Raw genomic sequence first — 19312 nt, forward strand, 5'->3', positions numbered from 1 at the left:
GCTTTCATAACTTTTTTGACGCCCGCCGTGTCTCCCTCTGACAAAACTCCAGCAATTACAAGAATTTGAAATCTCCTCAGGAAAAAGGAAAGTGCCTAATTTTAAGCGTGGGTGTGTGCAGAGCATAAGCCCCACCCACTTTACTTGGATAGGATGAACCACATGCAGGTTGAGGTACATATTGCAGGGCTTTGTACTGTAAAAACAGATTGTTTGCTCATCATAGAGAGTTCAGTTTATCTCTTTATTTTTGTATTAGAATCAGCTGTCTTTAATGTAGAAACACGAAAAAAAATCTAAAGTGTATCTCTGTGTTGTGATGTTTCAGGCTCAGAGTGATGCGAGATCTTTACAGAAGTCGTTGGAATCTCTGCAGGCTGAACACAGTGAACTAAAACTCCAGCATGAACAGCATAAGAACAAGGTACAAACATACACACTGCTCTACCATTACTATACGAAAAGTCACTGGACAAGATACCTAACGTTGCTTATGCCGTTGCCGTAAACTTCTCTTAAACTTTTTGAACTTCAAATGTGAACTATAGAGTGTATTGTATTAAAATGCAGAAAAGTACATTTATCAGGAATACACAAACGTTTTGGCCGACGGTGTCCAAATCTAACACTAACAGATCATTTGAATGAATATAAAAAAGGAGAAACTGTGACTAAAAATGCTGATTGTTTCCTTCACTGTTATACGCTGGTCAGCGCAGACTCATTCAAACAGTTAAAGCAGCAGCAGAGGAAAAATAAACAACCGTATGGAACTATTTCACAATTTCTATGAGGGTCTTTAGACAAGAGATTTATAATCACTGTTCATGTTGAGTATCAAAAGGAGGTGCAACACCCCAGAACTTCTCCACTGCAGGTTTGATTCCATCTGAAAACACGACATCCTGCACGATACGCAGAATACAGCAAAACAACTGGAGCAAAAGTTGAAAAAAAAAAAATTGTATAATTAAAAATATCGAAATATATAATAATAATGCTGTTGTCATTAGAATAAAGTAAACTTTGAATAGTTTATTGTCACATATTGTGTCCAGGATTGATTACAGCATTTCAGCTCGTAGCTGCTGAGAGACTAGGCTTATACTTTGGTTTGTCATAGCACAGTGATGTCATCCTGAATTTGAATATGAGTGCTAATGGAGTCGTGTGATTGGTCAGGCGGCGGTGACGGAGGAAGAGCGAGAGCGGATGTTGGCTGGTCTGCAGGAGAAAGCTCTCTCTCTGGAGCGGAGACTGGAGGCCAACCTCTCTCAGGATGAACATCTACAGGAGCTGCTTAAGGAGGTAAAAACACGTTATACACAGATATTCTAATGCACTGATGATGGGCTTACTTCAGGATTTGTCCACTCTTAGTCCATCTTGATTCATTTAATTGTTCTACATGTTTTTTTAAGCTGTTTGCACTTGGTGTGTTGTATGTCTTGATGCACCTCAGCTGTAATGAATACGCTCTGTTTATTGTGGAGAAGTAACATTACTGAGTCAGGAGAATTAAAACAGGCTGCTGTCGTTGCCCTGTAAAGCCTGCGTTAATAATTTTAAAGTTAAAGGCAACTAACTTACATGGTGTAGCTTCAAAGTCATTGTGAATTCAATTCAGTCCTTCAGCTCTAGATATACTGAATGTTATTGTAAAATACTAGTGGTTTTAAATAATGTAAAATATTAATATTTGTTAATGATTTATTGCAGAGTTATCTATTTTTCAAAATTGTTTATTGTTTTAGCTGGGGATGTGAAGTTTGGCAGATTATTTCAACCGACCAACACACCTAAAATCACAAATCTGCCCCATAAAAGCATCAAACACAGCATTACTTTATATATAAACAAAGCTTTAGGCTTCATTAAGTGAAAAAAAACACAGCCAAAAACAGCAATTTAATGTAGTCTACTTTCCTTTACCACATATTAGCCCAACCTCTTATTGACCAGGGTATATTTTGATTTGTCCATCTGAATTTACATGGCCAAATTATAAGGCAAATTATTCAGTAACTGCATGAAATAAATGTAAATTTTTATTTTATTTATTAGTTTATTTTAAAAGCTCCCCTCAAATTAACAGAATGTGTTTTATGATCACACATATTGCTATATGCTTACAATTTACTGCTGAAAGCCAAAAATCTTAGACGGTCTTTGTATTTTTTTAATAAAAATAATTGTTACAGAGCAGATCACTGAAGAGACGCCATCTGTTTATAGTTTATAGCCCAGATTTGTGGGAAAATGGGTCGACTTTCAGTAGACAAAAAAATGTGAGTTCAGCTTCTTTTATTATAAGGGTTTAAAATTACATCACCCATCTATTTGACTGGAAAGAAGACAGTTACAGCTCTCATACGACCCCCACCTTCTGAATGTAGCTTATGAAATATGAAAGTTATGAAGAATATGACAAAGTACGTTTTGGAACCACCGGTGGTCTCAAGGAGTTGAAAAGGTTAATGAACATATGGCTAGACCAGGGTTATCTTATAGTTCATATGAATAGTTGAAATGATAATCTAGTCGGTATTTCACAGCTTTTAATCATTTTTTTGTTATGGGACCAACTACATAGGCTAATAGACACAATTTTAAGCTGCACTCAACAGAAGCAACAAGACATTCATAAAAGAGAGGGTGAATATCGTAGTTGCGATGGTGCTGTACTGCATTTACTGTGGTTTAATCGCGGCTGCATCCCTTAATCAGCGGCTCTGGTTAAAATTGTGAGTCAAGATTCGGGCATCGACTCCAAAAACCCAGAGTTGTGCATCACTAAGTTGCGCTCGTGTCCTCATGTGTACAATTCAAAAATGGTTCTCAAGTTGATTGAAAAACCCACTTACACAAATATCAGTTGTTTACCAGAACTTTTTAACCAGAAGCTTTGGTCAAACTGTTGGTCAGTTAATCATTAACATCCCTAGTTCCAGCCCTACTGGCACGTGATATGCCAGTACTGCTAATAATGAATTAAAGCCAGTAAGGATTGTGCAAATTAATCTTTAAAATATTTTCTATACAGCTACACCAAGACAAAAACATAAGCTTGCGTAAGTTATGATCACGTAACGTGTTGGTATGTGTCTGTGTATAGAAATCTGCACTGGAGCAGAGGTTAGAGGAGGCGAGGAGTGAGCTGCTGGAGGAACGAACCAATCACACTACAGCAGTGAGCTCTCTGGAGGCACAGGTACCCTACCAGCATCTACTAATATACAGGGAGATTCACTTGAAAGAGGCCCCGAATATTCTGTAATAACTCTCTCTAGGACGAAGCAATCTGAACGAAACAACATGCAATGTGCTCCTCACTATATGGAGCTTCAACAAGCCGGGATGCCCCTGCGTCGAAGCGATGAGGTAGGCGCCGGACAGCCGTCGCAACGTTTAGCCTCCATTTGCAACTTCCGAGTGCACACCCCCGTACCCCTTCACTCAGTCATTCGACTTCTCATCAGGATGGTGGTGTACAGTATACAGTATGCAAGGAGCATGCAAACGATTACACATACGTCAAAGTATGTAGCGTATTTTTTGGTCCAGATTGATTCCTCCTAACGGGACTTGCAACAGAATATTCAGGGGCCTCTTTCGAGTGAATCTCCCTGTATTTATGCACTAAATTAATTTATTGGAATGATGGTTTGCCCAGATTTACACATTTCCCCCTAGCTGATCAGTGAAGTTTCCTTCTTTAATTGCTAATTGGTGGAGGGTAAGCTTTCATTAGCTTCCAGTAGCTCCATTGTTGAACTATAAAAATATGTCCAGGACATATTTAGTGTCTGAGATGTTCTATTTTTAGTTAAGCACTGGAGCTACAACCACCCCCCATCACTTTTTCTTTCTGGGATGTTTTTTGACTCGCCTGTTGTTTGGTGTGTGGCAGATTTCCAGACTGAACACTAATGTGTCTGAGCTCCAGACGCTGCTGAGACACAAAGACGAGTCGTCCAGATCCTACAGAGAGAGAACAGACTCGCAGGTGAGAGCTCAGAGGGTGATTCTCTGCCGAAATCATCTTCAAACAGGCTTCCCACTTTACCCCCCGTAACACAGAGGAGAGTGTCTGTTCTTATACTGTTGTGTGTTTTGGCTCAGATTGCTGATCTGGAGCAGAGACTGACGGACTCCGGCGAGAAGCTGAAGAGTTTGGAGCAGCAGTTGGCGGAGAGTGAAACCCAAAATGAGAAACTGGTACGTAGAGCTGAACCACTCTGGTGTAATGATTTAGATCAGGGGTTCCCAACCTTTTGCAGCTCACAGCTCACATAAACGACCACAAAAGCTTCCGCCATCCACAAAAAGATCTTACTGGTCTTTTTTATGACTCATCTAATGAGATAGCTGAGCTTGTTTGGCAGCTGCTGAGTGCTGGATGTCAGGCGGAAGAGAGAAAAGCTGCAAATGGAGTTCTGGCTCAGTTTGACTGGTTTAGCTATGTATTTAGTATGTTCTTCAAGTGATGATGTAAATTGTTGGGTTTTAAAGCTTCATTTAAAAACAGCACAGAGCACTATTAGCTCGTGTTCAGTTCTCACACTTGTGAAGCCCAGCACATGCTACTCACTGCTGTATTCTCCTCGTTTCGGTTTATGCTTGGTAACATTTGAAAGATCCTTTTAACCATTTATCCATGGTGGATGAGTTGCTTACAACTGAAAAGTGAAACGTTTTACATCAACTTGCACTGAAAATATAAATGTAACTAGCTAGTATCTTGCCAGAACAGTCAATACGCTCGATATAAATATGCTCTTTTTAGTTTTACATACAATCAACATTTGCCATATTTAAAAACATGTTTGGTTAATATCTGTATCGTACAAATTTGGCAGCCGATGGCCCACTAGCAGTACCACCACGGCCCACTGGGGGGCCGCAGCCCACAGGTTAAAAACAACTGTTGTAGATGCAGCATTGAAAAATGAAAAAGAAGGTTCAGAACTGTGTACTGAAATTTTAAATGCCCTCTTCCAGGCTTCTCTCGTTTAACGTCCTTCACGGAAAAATGCTGTCATTGGTCACAGTTCAGCGTCTAAGTGCAGCCTATCAGAGTAAAGTGGACAGGAGGGGTCAGGTTTATACTGTGCATCCACTCTGAAATGACTGGGCTATTTTTCCTTGTTGATTATTATATTTGTGGACTGGCATGTCAGGCACCGAAAAAGTTCTGTTTGAGAGCTTAAGAAAATCATTAAAGCTCAATTTTAGAAGAAATTGATTGTCGTGCAAACAGAACTTTGGTTAGCAGTGGCAAAGAGCAAGGTGGCTCCCATCATGCTGGTTTTAGCATCACTTAAAGTGTCGCTGTTGAAGCCTTACCTGATTAACCTGTTGATTTGTCGTTTGATGTTCTAGCTTTGATCCACATAGTTACCTTTTGCTCTTTGCTCCTGCAGCAGGTGCAGTGGTTGGAGGAGAGAGAGAGGTTACAGCAGCAGGTGAGCACTCAGAGACAGAGAGGCCTGGAGAAAACCGCTAAACTGGAGGAGGAGATGCTGACGCTGCAGCGAGCGAGAGAGACGGAGAACAGCGCTCACCAGGACCGCATGGTGTGTGGGGTTTTCTGTGGTTGTTTTTTTTTCATGCGCTTCCAAGACAAAAATACTACTGACTTTATAGTGAAACCAGAGAAAAAAGATTCTTACATACAGAACCAACAAAATACTCCAGACTTCTTTGCAGAACCAGAAAAAAAAAAAACTGTATAAATCCTCTCTCTCTGTCTCTCTCTCTCTGTCTCTCTCTCTCTCTCTCTCTCTCTCTCTCTCTCTCCCTCTCTCTCCGTGTATGTAGCGGTTGCTGGAAACAGAGAAGGACTTCCTGCTGAAGAGTAAAGCTGAGATGGAGAGCACTGTGGAGAAACTCTCAGCAGAGCTCCAGCAATCCAAAGTGAGTTTCATTCACATGTCCAGAATTATGGCTGGGCGATCCTGCGAAAATATCATATATTTCTCTAAGATGTTTTCACACGACATGATCTCTACCACCAAGTTTAGACTTTCCGAAGTTTGATGAGTTACCAGTAGTACCGGGACACTGGTCGAAATTCGTCTTCACGTAGAAGTTTTGTCATAACTGTTATATGAGACAAATGACTTATTTTGATTAATGACAATATTTGAAGCTAAAATTGGCTTTTATTCACTTTTCCTGTTCCACCTTAAACAGTGCAGTAGTTACTATCAGGTGCCTGTACAGGTCTTCAGCCTCAGAAATTAAGACGTAAAGCAGCGTTAAGCATCATTTTGACAGTAGTGTTAAAAAGCAATGTTTAAATAGGTTTGTCTGTATATTGTTCAGTTTTCTTTTTACCGTTTTGCATTTTAAATAATATTTCTTTTTTTTTTTTGGTTGTTAAAATGCCACTTAATGAAGTAAATAAAAATAATAAAATAAAAAGCCACTTTTCAACTACAAAAATAGGTTTACTTAAGCTAATATTTATGGTTTCATTTAGAAAAAAAACATACTGTGATCATTTCTGATGGTTTCAGTATAAATCATATCATTATACTATGATAGAAGCAGCGCATTTGTAGGGCCACATTTTTTGCCAGCAATTCTTCCATCAGTGCAGCCTTATTATATTGTAGGGCTCTTCTGAGCCTCTTCTAAAAGCAAAATACTGCTGATCACAGTTTTAGTACTCTTGATAACCAAAGCTCAAACAAGCTCATTTTACCATTATTCTCCATGATGGTATTATGTTGTCATATCACCCACACTGTTCATTCACACCTCTTCATTTAAGTGGTTCTGCAACACCTAATTCCACGTGTTGTTTGTGTCTGTATTTCAGGCCGAGTTGAGTAGCAGACAGACGGTGAGTGTGGAGATCGCTAAAGCTTTGGAAGAAACACGGAAGCAGAGAGAGGAGCTCCAGCAACAGGTGCGTCATTTCAGTAGCTGGTAGAGAGTTAAACGTCTGACCCTGATTAGATTCTGTTAACGTTCTTTTGGAATTGACTCAATTCATCATTCAGCGCTGTTCAATTCAGTTTTTTGTTTTTTTGTTTTTTTTTTCTGGTAAATCTTTTTATTTTTTGAATGAACATGCAACCAAACAAGTGTAGAACAATAAAGGGAGAAAAATAAGTAAATAAAAAAAATATATGGATCAATTATTAACACAGTTCTAGTATGAATGAGAATATTCTGTATAACTCAGAAAGAAGGGAGGGGGGGGAAAGGACAGAAGAAATGGTGCACATTTAGCGGGGATCAGATAGCCTTTCAGTTAGATGTCGGTGGATGAAGTCAATGTTCTGGTACAGCTATAAATCTTACTCAGGCAAAGCTTTTTCACACTGGTAAAAAAAAAGGGTTTATTATTCTTGTATATTTCTCAAATATTCTTAAAACACTCAAATGTAATGTCTAAAATAATACTAATAGTAACTTTAATAATACCATCAATTTTATTTATACCATTCAGAGTCCCCATAAAGCAAAATAAGACCGTAAACGATAAAAAGCCCAAGATAAATATTACAATATAAGAAAAAAACACTCATAGAAAACACATACTCAACGTATTTTATTGAATATTATTTTTACATTTTTATTTATTCCAAAATAAATAAAAAAAAATATTCCAAAATCAGTGCAGTCGAAAAGACACCTTCGGATGCACTTTTGCGCTGCTAATATTTGGCCATTATTTGGACATTTATCCGAGGTCAGGGGTCTGCAGTCCCATTCAAAGCCACCGTACAGTATCATATGGTCTCCGTTCTGACTGACGTGATTCAGTTCATCTTAACTATTAGGCTTGTTATGAGTCACATCTGTCACTAAAGGGAAAGTAATGGGTCGGCAATGAATATTCAGTACAATTTGATGATAATTATGCAAAAACTTCTTCTATCAGTGCAACAGGAAACGGCGAGTCACCATCTAAAGAGAGTGGGATAATCTGTCTGCACATCACACAAAAAACGGCAGTTTATGATTAGCCTTCTTTCATGTCGGCCAAATGGTCCTTCCCTGTCAAAGCTGTGGTGGAATCTCACCGGTAGTCAGTGTTTGGGCTGTTGAGACTCCTACCTGCCGGTTTTAGAGCTCTAATCTGAGGCGATGAAGATGAGACTGAAGCTGGCTTTCCTGTTCTTCAGCTTCTTATTCATATATTTTTCTTCCACCTTAAATGGTGCAGCTGTTGTATAGTGACGCCTGCACCATTTAAGGTAAAACAGAAAATTTGGATAAGAAACTGGTGAATAAGAAGTTCAGCTTTGTGCGATAATGTCTGTTTTCATCACTTGGTACAGTCCAAATGCTTTTCCTGCTGTTGTGGCTCGACCACTCAAAACTGCACTTACTTAATAAAGGAATAAGGCAGGGCAAGCTTATTTATACAGCACCTTTCATTCACTGCTGTCATTCAAAGTGCTTTACAAACAGTCGTTTAAAAAAGGAAAGGAGAAAATAAAAGCATGATTAAAACATTATTAGAACAATAGATTTAAAAGAGAAAATCATTAAGTTAAAAATCAAATTAAAAGTTAAATTAGGATAATAAAGTGTCGTCACAGAGGAAAAAGGGTCTAGAAACGCTAACCGTGTTAAAACTGAGCTGAAAGCTGCTCAAATAGAAACGTTTTGAGCCTGGATTTAAAGTGTCGGGGCTCTTCTAATGCTCTCTGTCACGTGGTTCCATTTTAAATGCAGCATAGTAGTTAAACACTGTTTCTCCATGTTTAGTCTCTTTAAATGAGAATGTTCTGCCTAGCAAGCTGAGTTTAGCACATGAGCAGTTTGCAGATTTTGATCACTCAGAATCTAGAACATGATCACTCCTTCTCTCACAGACAAGAGCTGATCTTAAAGCTCTTCAGTTTTTAAGACAATATAGATGAAAAAGCTTCAGCAGTCTGGTCAGGGTTGCCAGATTTGGCAGGATCCCTAGGAATAAGAGATCATTATGTTGCAGGATTTAAAGTTTCATTAATAAACATTATACAACAGTTAGTTCCGGCCACGCAAGCTGATTGGTTCAGAAGCGTTCTAACCGTGCTGTTATTTCGCCATAACATCACGTTTTTTTAAGCAACGACTTTGACAGCTGTAGGAGACGCTCAAACCATTAAAACATTTTTACTTCTTACTTTGTCACAAATAGAAAATGGACACTTTTAAGATCACATTTGACCGACAGTCGATTTGGTCCGACTCTGAAGATGAGACTACGCTAAATTCCCAAACTGTCATCACCACTGAGCAGCTTTTCAGTCGGCAGCTGAGACAGAAGAACAGCTAAACAACCTGGAATCAGCCAGAAATGAACCCAACACCATTCGCCAAACAAAATGTGCTGTAAGATGCTTTACAGACTGGCTGGAACAAAACAACATTAATACTGATCTGGCAAAAAATGACAAAACTGAGCTAAACTTGATATTGCGGCAGTTTTATGGCTCAGTCTGATTTGGTCAGACTCTGAAGATCAGACTACACGTTTGGCGAATGGTATTGGGTTCATTTCTGGCTGATTCCAGGTTGTTTAGCTGTTCTTCTGTCACAGCTGCCGACTGAAAAGCTGCTCAGTGGTGATGACAGTTTGGGAATTTAGTGTAAGGAGCTGGAGAACGAACTGCCGGCTGTGCAGCGAGTGAGCTGAGTTCGTTACTCTGACGTAGCAACAAGCTGCTTGTTAAGGAACTATAATTTGGCGGAAGGAACTGCTGACATTAAAACATATTAAACGCTGCGTTCACGACCCAGTTTATTAATTTATTACTTTATTTATTTAACTGTTGTATAAAAGCAATAGAACACTCAAGGAGTGTGTTATCAGGAATAACATCACAGCTGTGATGATCTACAATGACCAAATCACAGCCGTGATGTTATTTCGTGATAACACACCCTCTCGTTGCTTAAATGACAATAACAATAATAATAAAACTTTTAACAAAAATACTGATGAGATTTAATCATTAAAGTGAAACGTAGCTTTTTCTTACAATATTCTAGATAATATTCAATAGAATATTCAAAAATGAAAATATTCAACAGTTACAGCCCTAAAAAATCCAATAATGTGCTGTGGATGGATTGATATTGGGAACCGCTGCTGCTAATCATAGTGGGACTTCGTTTCCTCTGCGTCCGGCTTGTCCCGTCACACAGTAAACCCTGACCTGAGGGATACACAAGCTAAAACGACAGTGGTCCAGAATCAGGAATGAGGTTCGAGTTCCTGCTGTACGTTTATCTGCTGTGTCGTCTATCAAAAGCGATAGTTAACCCTGATTTGTCAACTTAGTATGTTGATCCTCTCTGATAGGTTGCTGAGATGTCGGAGTCTCTGCAGAGGGCGGAGCAGGAAGTGCGTCGGCTCACAGAGCAGGTGGGCATGAAAGAGGCGGAGCTTGGCAGTCTAAGAGAAGGTAAGACGTCAAAGATCATGTTTGGTGTAGGATGCAGTATGTGCGTGTGACTGAGCTGCGAGTCTGTGTCTGTGCTAGACCTGCAGACGGCCCGCTCCGGGCTCTCCTCGCTGCAGGCCGAGTATGAGGTTCTGCGTTTGGAGGCGGAGCAAAAAGAGCAGGAGAAGAACTCCCAGATCGAGTCACTGCAGCAGGAGCTCCTCACGCACTCGCAGCAGCATGACTCCTGCCAGTCGAAGGTCAGACAGAGAGAACAGCAGCACATGTTCACCTGCCATCTGTTCTCAGATTCGCTGCCTTTGTCTTCATTTGCATGTTTGTTGTAGGTGTTTGATTTGCAGAGTGAGGTGGAGAGTCTAACGGCCCAGCTGCAGGATGCAGAGGTGTGCGTGAGCGAACAGAATGGGGTCGTTGCCGTGGGCGATCTGGACCAGCTGCAGAAAGCTAACAAAGAGTTGGAGCAGCAACTTAGTGAGAAGAACAAGGTGAGGCACACATACTGAGGTTGGGTGGTATCCACGTTTTTTTCGCATCTTCAAAGTGCCTCCAGATATTACTGTTATAGATATAATAACGTGTAAGACAGTAATGCATAAAATACATAAAATTGATTGTGCTGCTTTTGTCCCACCTCATCATATATTTCAAAATCAAAAACCATCAAATAAAAAGTTCAGTTCACTTAAACAGTTATCTGACTCTGTCAATCCAAAAAAAATGACTATAGTTGTATCCACGATTTTGGACACCCCTGGTCATATTACACGTTTTGTTGATCCTCTAAGCAAAAATAAGTACACATTCAGAAAATGCACTTACATATGACAGTTTTCTGCTAATTTTAGTGTGCAGTTTCTATTTATACTTTACATAATGGGGGGAAAAAAGTAAAGCATATTATTTAAAATGTGCCATAACTTTTGCACAGGGCACATTTTATGTCTTTTTTCCAGTATGTTAAATTAGAAAATCAACAAAACATCATTTGACAAGGGGTGTTCAAACGTCTGCATATGACTGCATCTAACAGCGACTGATAAATGTTAAACAGTGCTGCTAACTGGGAGAGAGGAGCTGAGTAGCACTAGTGTAGCCACCATGCTGACACCACTGCTTACCACAAAACATGTATGATTCTGGCTAAGTAAAGCACCGACACACGTTCAGACGGTAGTGACTCAGATCTGAAGGAGTGAAGTCGAGCGGTTGGCGTTAGATAGAAAGATGAAATTAAACCAGTTCTGCAGTGTTTATATCTGAAGTCTACTAAGTAACTGTTAGCTTAGCTACAGACTCAGTCATTGCCATACATCGCTGTGCAGGTCCAGTTCCAACTTACTAAAATATGAATGGCTGGAATGTGTTTATTTGAGCGTTTACTAAATAGATGTGGCTCAGATGTTTGACCACATGATTGTTAGACATGCACAGATATAGGAATTGTGGCCCAGCGCTGATATCCGACATATTTAATGTCCATATCTGCCCATGCCGATACATAATCAATTCTAAAATATAGAAATTTGGAGTAGATCTACTGGAATTATGTTACAGAAAAATATAATATTTATTTCTGTTGGGTAAAAATGGCGTAAATGCTGATTTTTTTTTGCATAGTAGTTCAGCAACATCTAAACGTTCTGCTCTTCCAAAGGACAGTAAATACATCATCTGTTGGTCAAATCTTAATATCTGTTTAGGTTTTTTTTTTTTTTTAATGTGAATATCTGCCAGTACTGATATCATCACAGTCGTGCAAAATCCTTAATTTCTGGTGATTTTTACTTTTTTTGGCATAATTTAAAATCTCCAGTAACACTTTGCACATGTTAAACAGTACAAGCAAAACTGCCCCCCCCCATTGCAGTACGTCACTGGGCACGTGATCTGTGTCTGCCTGGAAGATAATCATGGATGCACATGGTTCCCCTAAGTTGGAAGAAGTGCACGACGATTTTGCGTATTTCGAGGCAGCAGCCTTTAGTACAGCACATGAAGAGACTGAACAGATAAACTGGCTTCCATGTAACGAGCGGATTTGCATGTTCTGTTCCATGCAGCAGCCGGACTAACCGGAGACGCATTTGACTACCAAGAGTAAAAGCATGTGGCAAAAATCAAGATACGATCCAGATACTTGTAACATGAAGTGACCAGGTGTAAACGGGGTCTGTTTTCTTCTTCTGTAAAGTTACCATTTTGGTGATGAAGTGTTTACTCAACAGCGACAATATAATTTCATTCATTGTGCATCCATCATCATTATTTGGAAATAATGATCAAACGTCATCGTTTTTAACCACCACAGTGCACTTTATTACTGTTATACTGCCCAGCCTTAAGACTCTCACACACACACACACACACACACACACACACAGAGCAGGTAAAAGTGGCCCAAATCTGATCTTTTTCTTCATATGTGACACAGATGTGTGTCTGTATGTCAGTGTGAAGAGAGAAACACACTGAATCTGACATTTTCAATTCCGAATTTAGACGCTTTCGTATGTGGTACTGAAATCCGATACGTATCCAATCTGCGGCAACGCGACTCAGTCTGAACAGCCTGAACGGCTGAACGAAGCCGGCGGAGACCGAGGCTGCAGTGCCAAAAAACGTTTAAAGAATAACGTGCCCTTATCAGATTTGGGCCACTTTTACCTGCTGTGTAAACGCAGCCTTAGAGACTTGAGCTTAGGAGTGAGTAGTGTGGTCATATTTATTGTTGTCTTGACAAATTATATGACTGTACAGTGTTTTGAGTGTATAGCTGATATTGTATTCATTGTATTTATTGTTATTTTTTATATTTTTTGACAGTATTTTTTAAATGTGACACCACTGGATCTTTTTTTGTTGTATCAAACATCAGAAGAACGAAATATCATGATTCATATCATGTATTGTAAAAATGTCTTGAAGTATTGTGATATTACATTTTTGCCATATCGTTCATCCCTGCTTGAGGTGCCAGTAGGAAGTCCCTGTAATCGTCTTCATTATGTTATGATTTGAACTTGGAAGCCTTTTTTTTCTTGCTCATTTTTGCACACTGTGGATCCTGAACTTTGGCTGTAATTGTTTCTTACAGACTATAAAACAGCTGCAGCAGAGACTGGCAGAACTGAAGAGGACCTTACAGAAAGAGCTGGTGGGTGTGTGAGCATTGGGGATGTAGGGACGCATCACTGTGTCATGGTGTTGATTATAGTAAATTGTAATAATATTGTTTCTTTTTTATTACTTGCCCAACGTTTTGTCCCAATTTAGCCATGTCCAATTCCTCCTCTTATCCTGGTTCCCCCATCACACAATGCTGCCCAACTAGGAGGGTGATAGCTAGCATGTGAATCAAATTGCAGTGAACTCTGAAATGTCATGATGTATTAAAACGTTCCCCAAAAAAGTCTTAAATTAATCACCCTGTTGTGAAATCAGAGCCCAGAGAGTGTGAAACAGCCTGCCACAGCAACCCCTCCCTTCCTCATCAAATCCTCGTTTGTTTGTTTGTGCAACAGAAGCTGAAGCCAGATGCTGACTCGGACAGTAAGGAGAAGCTTCCGGATGGACGGCAGGAGCGCTCGGCTGAAAAGCCAAGCTCAGAGACCCCCGCCCCAGCAGCCACGCCCACTCCAGCCCCCAGCTCTACACACACCGCCGGCCCTGGCCCGATCACTTCCCGCACGATGGTCACCAACAGCTCAGACCTGATGGACACGCGGGAGATCAACTTTAAGTACCTCAAACACGTGGTGCTCAAGTTCATGTCCTCCAGAGAGGCCGAGGTCAGAGACCCTCACTGTGTCCTACAATTGCTAACCTTAGGCTTAAAGGGGAATTCCACCAATTTTTCAAAATGTTTGCATAATTAAATGGTTAAGATGTAAACAGAGTCATTCAGAGTGGTTTGGTGTGAAACGCTCTGTTCTAGGGAAACTTACAGAGTCAGAATTGTTCACAGTGGTGGTGATAGGAACCAGACGTCCACCTCTAAAAGCTCCCTCACAGAAAGTTACTACGTGGAATCGTTAATCAGGGAAACATGGAATACACTGCCTGATGCCTGACATGGAATTTTTATCTTTTTTATTTTACCATCATCAGTATTACAAAACCAAAACTCAGAACACATGTAGGTTCACTGGTCATAAATAAACTGACTATATTTGTTTTTTAACAAATGTTAACAAACATGTTTCTTAACCATTAAACCATGAAGAAATTTTGAAAAATTGGTGTAACTCTCCTTTAAGATTACTTTTAATGTGTTGAGATATTGGGATTTTTTTCTTTCTCTCACTCTCGGCCTGACCCCTATTTTTCTCTCTCTCTCTCTCTCTCTCTCTGCCCCCCCTTCTGGCCCCCAGGCGTACCAACTGATTAAAGCAGTCTCAGTGCTTCTGCAGTTCACACGAGAAGAAGAAGACATGCTCAAGCAGACGCTGGAGTACAAGGTTTGTGTTCGCATTTGCACGTGTGCAGTATAAACAATATTCACTGCCTTTGAAGACCACCCCACCCCACCCCAGCCCACCACACACACACGTGCTGCGGAACTCCTCCGTGTTTAAGCTTGGAGCCCTGGAGGCCTGCAGCTCAGCGGCCGCGTGTTAACTAGGCCACTCTCGTCTATGTGGGTCAGGAGATGAAGCTGAATGCCCTGGATCAAAGCGTGAACCGTTAGCATAGCGTTCAGGAATAGCAGCATGCAGGTATTTTTAGCCTGCAGCAGCAGCAGCTGCATCCTCGAGCAGAAACACCCACCCTGCTGCATTTCACTCAGCCTTCTTCTGTTCTTCTTTAATCTCTCTGAAGTCAAGCACAACTTTTAAACCTGCGCGCATCTCATACTTAAAAGGGAATTTTTCCAAATTTTGGCATAATTAAATGCTTAAGATGCCTTTCAGGGTGGTTTGGTGCGAAATGCTGTGTTCTGGAGAAACTTGCAGATTAAGAATTGTTCACAGTGGTGGTGATAGGAACCAGACGTCTGAAGGGTTTAATGCCTCTAAAAGCTCCCTCAGAAAGCTGTTAAGCATAATGTTTACGAATATATCAGCTGAAGCCTGAGTCACTGTTTTATGACGGTTTTTAAAAGATTTTGGCCTTAAACATATTTTAAAATCCATTCACGGTGGAGACGTACATGCAGGGCATTGGGAGAGAAAATAGTGAGAAGAGTCTGACTACAGAGCGCAGAGCCTTAAATTTACACCTGCAGTTTCGCTCCAGCGGTCAGGCCAATGAAACTCATGCACAGCAGGACAGCGCGATTGTGCCATGTAAACAAAGTTGGGCGTTACGAGCGTCCCATTCGCATTTCAACCAGTGGCCGGTCTCCTCATCCATAACGTCTCTGATGTAAACAGCAACTGTTTGTGCTGCTTGTTTCTCCATGCATATTACCGTACAGGAAGAGAGATCGCTGCCTGTATACAAATCATCCACTGGAAACCAGTTAAACCATAAGCCGAAACACATTACAAAACCATCAGAACCCAGAAGAAACACTCAGTGGTTTCTGTGGCTTTTTTCAGCAGGGATACGTTCAAAAACTAAAGTTTGTTTTGGCCTAAATCTTCATATTATGCTCAGTTTAAACCTGCTTAAGGTAAAGTTTTATTCCTGCGTATGTGATGTAAGTGTACACATAAAGCCCTGTATTAAGGGTAAGTTAAATGAGCTGTATGTCTGCATGGCTTAACCCAGGACACATCAGCTGTAGTTCATGTAATATTTACCCTGTGAATCTCTACATGCGTTCAAACCTGTTTGTTTTGGCCTAAAGCTTAAAATAAATTCGCGCGGGGCTAACGTTGTGTCACAAATTTATTTGAAACCCACTTAAAACGACTGAAATGTTGATCAGCCTAAAAGTCGCTAAGAAAAACCAAAGCAATTGTCGGCGCATGCGCTGAATGCCACTGGTTTGAACCTGCTGGAGTGAAACTGCGGCTCTGCAGACAGATATTATTGAAAATAGGCCCAGAAGAATACTTGTCACTGTTTTGCCATCATCAGCATCACATATAAAACACAGACACATACAAGTTTTGGACAGTAAATAAAATGGCTTTATGTGTAGCAGCCTAGCTTTTGGGAGGTTTCTACTGTGTTGGCTTCCATAAAAATCATATCTCAAAAGTCATATCTGGCCTAATTCTGTCTGGTTCTGTTTGAGGTTGACTATTTGCGATGCGATTACATTACATGTAATTATTTAAGGTATTACATTTACATTGAACTTGCAGTTTGTTTTGACAGGTTGTTGTGTTTGTTTTGATATGGAATAAAAGATCCAAACAGGGAAAAAATAATTCAATTTCTACCTACAAACATAAATGTGGTTTGAAATAAAGGTTTAGAATCTGCAATATCTCCAGTTTGTTTCAGTGAACTGTAAGGACAGAAGTTTCAAGGCGTGTGGGCTGTTTTAGGGTTTAAACCAGAAGGCTTTGTGCTTTTGTTTCGCAGATGTCGTGGTTCGGCTCCAAGCCCTCCCCCAAAGGCATCATCCGGCCGTCCATCTCAGGAGCCCCGAGCAGTTGGAGCTGAGGCAGAGCGAGCGAGACGTCTCACTGTAGGCTTGGAGGAACGCCTGGAGGAACGCGGGCTGAAGACCACGTTCTTGCTGCTCCTGGGCTCTAGCGGTTCCTTTAAAGCTGATCTTTCTCTTCTGTGGACTGGACAACAGCTTCTGTCTGGGTTCTTGAGCTTTTCATGGCTGATGGGTTTGTCTATAAGGGACCAGCTTCATGCAGTGTTTGGGGAAAAGTCATGGAGCTGAATAATGATTACAGCCTTGGCTGATTGGAAATTAAGCCTGTGGGATTGTTAATCTCAGGATTGTTCCTCGGCCTTTGGTCAAAACCAAATTTGACCATTGCGTACGTGGAGGTCCCTGAAAGTAGAAGATTGTGGTGCGAATGGGTGCTGGCTGTCTGGTTACCACCATCACTCTCAGCTCGAGAAAATACCGTTAAATAATTTTGTAATAAGAATAGAGCTTTTCTTCGCTGTATTCGCAGAGAATGGACTCTGTGGTCAGGCAGCAGCAGCAGTGTGTACGCCACTTTGTACCAGAGCGCACGTGCAAACAAGATGGCTTTTTTACATGGACCATCAACGGAGAACTCGTTTCAGTGAAATATCATTGCTATAGACTCCCATTTTAAAGCTGCATCTTACCTTTACCTGCCTTGTGTATGTGTAAATTACGATTAAGTACATTCCATACGTCTATTTATATATGAAACTGTAAATACTGAATGAAAGGTTTATAAAATCATACTTTTTCCTTTTCCCGGCTGTATTTAGAGCTTTTTCTTTTCTATTCTACATCTATGGGACTGTCCGAATGATTGAATGGACATGTATTGGAGTATTTATGCGTGTAATGAGCATGCATGTATGCCTTATACTGAACTCTTCAGTCGTATTACTGAAATGAAGAATCACATTAATTTGAAGTAATTTGGGCTTGTTTTAAAAACAGTATGTATACTGGATATTTATTTTTCTCTTATTTGTTGTAAAATTTCAGCCAGACGTTAAAGTTATTGTTAAAAATAATGCCAATTCACGAAAAACAGTCCAAAAGCTGATGTTGCCGACAACGAATGAAAGTGAAATAGCTGCTAATTTGGCAGTTATGCAAATGCGGCCATGCTAATTGGTGGATAATGGCTTCCATTTGTTGTTGGCCATGTTAGCATGATTTGGTCAAGCTGTTACCTTTAACACAGAGAAGAAAAGACTAAAGTAGCCATCAGAGTTAAACTGGGAATAAATCTATTGCTTTTAATAGACATCTTTGATTTAGGGTCACAACAACATTGAGAATCCACTGCTGTTGTTTCTTCATTCAGTTTGATCATAAATGACATGATTTTTTTTGTTTTTAACCTCATTAGATGGAATTATTTACCAGCCTTATAGCAGCACTGTTATCTTCTAAAGGGTGACGTTGTCTGTTTTGCTTGTGCTGACATGAAATTCATGAGCAGATGCTCGTTTGCACTGACAGGATCATGATCATTTCTGACCGTCTCATTCTGGTTTGTGATACTGTAGCAATCACAGCAATCAAAACATCATCCCGCAGCGTCCACTGCTTCAGTGAGAAACCACTACATGTTTGATTCTGAATGGTATGTCAAGAATATCAAGACTTGAATAAATTATCTTTGATTTTGCTGGCAGTTCTGTGCTTTACTGTAAATTTGACTGCATGGTTTCATTTGCGCAGTCAGTCAGTCAGTAGGTACAGTCGGGGTGGCGGAGCGGCCATATAGTCACACAGGAAAGGCAGATGACGTTGTTTTAGTCGTCTCTAATGTTTACAGTAAATACTCTACCATAAATTCACACTTACATACAGCAGCTTTCAGTCTAAAGTCTTAAACCCCTCGCATTGGATGTATGTTTCTGATGGTCTTAATTCTTGTTGCTTATGTTTATGATTTCTAAGGCAGGTATGAATAGTGAAGTCATTGTTTATGTATGTTGAAGTGCATTCGGGGCAGGTAGAGGAGAGGAGATCAACTAATGACCTTTTCTTTTTAATTGTGGTTTACTATTTTAAAATAATGGCTTACACTAAAACAATGTTTTTGAAATGTAGTAACTCATTATTGTGACATAGAATGTCAAAATTACGAATCAATCTTGAGAAGCCAACATTTTAAGAAAATAATTTTTTTTTTTAAACAGCATTTCAAGAAACTATTTTTGACAAATCAAAATTTGGAGAAAGCAAGTTATTTTGAGAAGACTAGTCAATTTTTTTAGAAAATATATCTATGAGATCAAAAATTTGAGAGCATCATTTTGAGAAAGAATTGAGAAAATATCTTTTTGAGAAATGAAGATTTTGAGAAAATATATCTTTT

The 19312-nt window shown here is 40.0% G+C and overlaps 1 protein-coding gene across 2 annotated transcripts in view; it reads left to right on the forward strand.

Moving 5' to 3' along the window:
* The window catches only part of golga1 (golgin A1), a 37137-nt gene extending 18515 nt beyond the window's left edge, over positions 1-18622 (forward strand). For both annotated transcript variants that reach the window (XM_036578243.1, XM_036578245.1), the window contains exons 10-24: positions 329-424; positions 1183-1308; positions 3116-3211; positions 3911-4006; positions 4123-4218; positions 5424-5576; positions 5821-5916; positions 6827-6916; positions 10316-10418; positions 10497-10657; positions 10745-10903; positions 13513-13572; positions 13940-14206; positions 14789-14875; positions 16896-18622. In XM_036578243.1, the coding sequence (XP_036434136.1) occupies positions 329-424; positions 1183-1308; positions 3116-3211; positions 3911-4006; positions 4123-4218; positions 5424-5576; positions 5821-5916; positions 6827-6916; positions 10316-10418; positions 10497-10657; positions 10745-10903; positions 13513-13572; positions 13940-14206; positions 14789-14875; positions 16896-16976 (1767 nt within the window). In that variant the 3' untranslated portion in view covers positions 16977-18622. The remainder of the gene's footprint in view (positions 1-328; positions 425-1182; positions 1309-3115; positions 3212-3910; positions 4007-4122; positions 4219-5423; positions 5577-5820; positions 5917-6826; positions 6917-10315; positions 10419-10496; positions 10658-10744; positions 10904-13512; positions 13573-13939; positions 14207-14788; positions 14876-16895) is intronic.
* Positions 18623-19312: the final 690 nt, after the last annotated feature.

The sequence above is a fragment of the Colossoma macropomum genome, unplaced genomic scaffold, assembly GCF_904425465.1.
Source record: "Colossoma macropomum unplaced genomic scaffold, Colossoma_macropomum, whole genome shotgun sequence".
In the NCBI taxonomy this organism is placed as follows: Eukaryota; Metazoa; Chordata; class Actinopteri; order Characiformes; family Serrasalmidae; genus Colossoma; species Colossoma macropomum.